Source organism: Penaeus monodon, chromosome 23, assembly GCF_015228065.2.
Source record: "Penaeus monodon isolate SGIC_2016 chromosome 23, NSTDA_Pmon_1, whole genome shotgun sequence".
NCBI lineage: Eukaryota > Metazoa > Arthropoda > Malacostraca > Decapoda > Penaeidae > Penaeus > Penaeus monodon.
Genome location: NC_051408.1, coordinates 39,429,594 through 39,431,674, shown reverse-complemented (window position 1 = coordinate 39,431,674; position 2,081 = coordinate 39,429,594). Strand labels below are relative to the sequence as shown.

The 2,081-nt window shown below is 40.7% G+C and overlaps 1 protein-coding gene across 1 annotated transcript; it reads right to left on the bottom strand.

Moving 5' to 3' along the window:
- Window positions 1–928: 928 nt before the first annotated feature.
- LOC119588265 (glycine-rich cell wall structural protein-like) lies at window positions 929–1,513 on the bottom strand. The gene is made up of 2 exons (XM_037936961.1): window positions 1,493–1,513; window positions 929–1,390 (listed from the first exon to the last, which is right to left on the bottom strand). Exons 1-2 carry the CDS (start codon window positions 1,511–1,513, stop codon window positions 929–931), a joined length of 483 nt encoding a protein of 160 aa, XP_037792889.1.
- Between the last annotated feature and the right edge of the window lie 568 nt (window positions 1,514–2,081).

Here is a 2,081-nt window from a genome sequence, read left to right as displayed (position 1 = left end):
CACCTCTATTTCTCTTTTTTCTTGCTTAACAATTAGCATAACATTACTATTGTGAATAAATATCAAATCTGAAAATCTGTGCCCAGTGTTCCTAGTGTTATACCAAATATCACGTTTTATATTAATTGAGCAAAAACCCAATTTGAGGATAAGTACCTTTATACTCCAGTGTTTCTAAGGTATCACGATTTTGATATGTATATCGAAAAGTCTAAAGAAAAGTGTTGAGAAGCAAGAAATTTTATTATCACATATTGAATTTGATTTACATAATTACCTAAGATTTTGATGTGCCAGATAATTTTAAACGTTGTTTTAGGGGCTTTAGTTTATAATAAAATTTTTTAATATATGGCATAGTTTGGTTTTATAATGTATATATATCTATGTTAAGAGTTTTCCATGTGCGCATGGTTTCATGTGTTCACTGCATGAATTTGCACTGTAAAGCTCGCTTATGAATTCACGAGTCTTGTCAGTAATTTGGTATTCGGTGTCCATTTTTCGTGTTTAATTTTTTTTACAAATCTACTTGCGTGTTCTTTTCTTATCTCTAGGAAACTAGCTTTCAATTCTATCAAAGTTACTTCTAGATAGAACGATTAGTTTTAGTCGATTTTAATCCGAACTCATTTCTGCGTATGTTGTTATTTTGTGCAGGACGTTATGTACATATTGATTTCACAGTGGCGCTTTATATATAATATGCAGCACTGGATCCCAATAGTGCAATTTAAATCTTGACGATCTTTTACAGCTGGAGGTATTCTGAATGCCTTTTGTGTAACACTCACTTGAGGCTTTTCTTCTTTTCCACTGTGGTGATGGCAATTCAAGGGTTAAAAGGTCAAAAGATTTTGATTTATGTAATGATGTGATGGTAATTCATGGGTTAAAAGTATATAAGACTTTAATCTATGTAATCAGTTTATTTCCCGTAGCCGCTGCTTCCACTTCCGCCACCAAAACCACCTCCATTTCCACCGCCGAAGCTGCCTCCGTGACCACCTCCGACGCCCCCAAAGCCACCTCCGAAACCGCCTCCATTTCCACCGCCGAAGCTGCCTCCATGTCCGCCTCCGAAGCCGCCTCCGCTTGCGCCTCCGTATCCGCCTCCGCCGCCGCTCGGAAGGGACCCGCTGCCAACCAAGACTCCTGCGGATACACTTCCGCCTCCGCTGCTTCCGCCGTAGCCTCTGGAGCTGCTACCTCCAAAACCGCTGCCGTGTCCCCCGCCAAAGCCACCGACGTTTCCTCCACCAAAACCACCACCTCCGAATCCACCACCTGCATGTCCTCCGCCAAATCCACCTCCTCCACTGCTACCATATCCGCCTCCACCACCAGCCTCTGCCACGGACATCACGGCCATCATGGCAGCCATTATCACCTGAAAATTATTAACCATTGATTACCATTTCTAATCGAATATGCGTTTTCGGAATATCTAAAAAATTATGTATGCATTTATACACACACAAACCATCCTTACCACTGGTCGCTGAGCTCTCATGATCGGTTGGTGTGTCGTCTTGCGAGAAGAGTCATGGCACTGCAGGAATCGTCCGAGTATTTATACCTACCTCCTTCGTCCTTCGTAAAGCGTTTGGAGTTGCCAACTTTTTTTTCGAAACAGTTTTGACGCCAATGAGGAAAATATTATCAGCTATTTTCTCCGTATTTCCTTGGAATGACCTTCATGTTATTACTGTGTGACCTTATGAAAAACAACCATGGAAAGTGACATGTGAGATGCATCACAGTAGCCGCAAACTCTGATATATATAAAAATAAAAAAAGTCTTATCTAAAGTATGGCAGCCTTAGAGTACCTCATTTTCAGTTGCAATTATAGGCAAGAAAAAGGAGCTCTAAGCAATATTGTCCTCATTCACAGTACGACAACCTTCAGGTATTTCATCTTTCCATTGTAAATATCCTTGATATGGTACCACGATTTTCTGCATGTCAAGATAGTGGTCTTTTTTTTTTGGGGGGGGGGGGTGTTAATCATCTATGTCAGCAGCTCTTAACCTTCTTAGAGTCTTTGACCCCAGATAGAAGTCAATCTTATAAAATCTG

Excerpts from the sequence above, each read along its gene's own strand:
- LOC119588265 (XM_037936961.1), bottom strand. The coding sequence starts at position 1,513 with ATGAGAGCTCAGCGACCAGTG. Across the intron at positions 1,391-1,492 it reads TGAGAGCTCAGCGACCAGTG|GTGATAATGGCTGCCATGAT; the intron begins GTAAGGATGGTT and ends AATAATTTTCAG.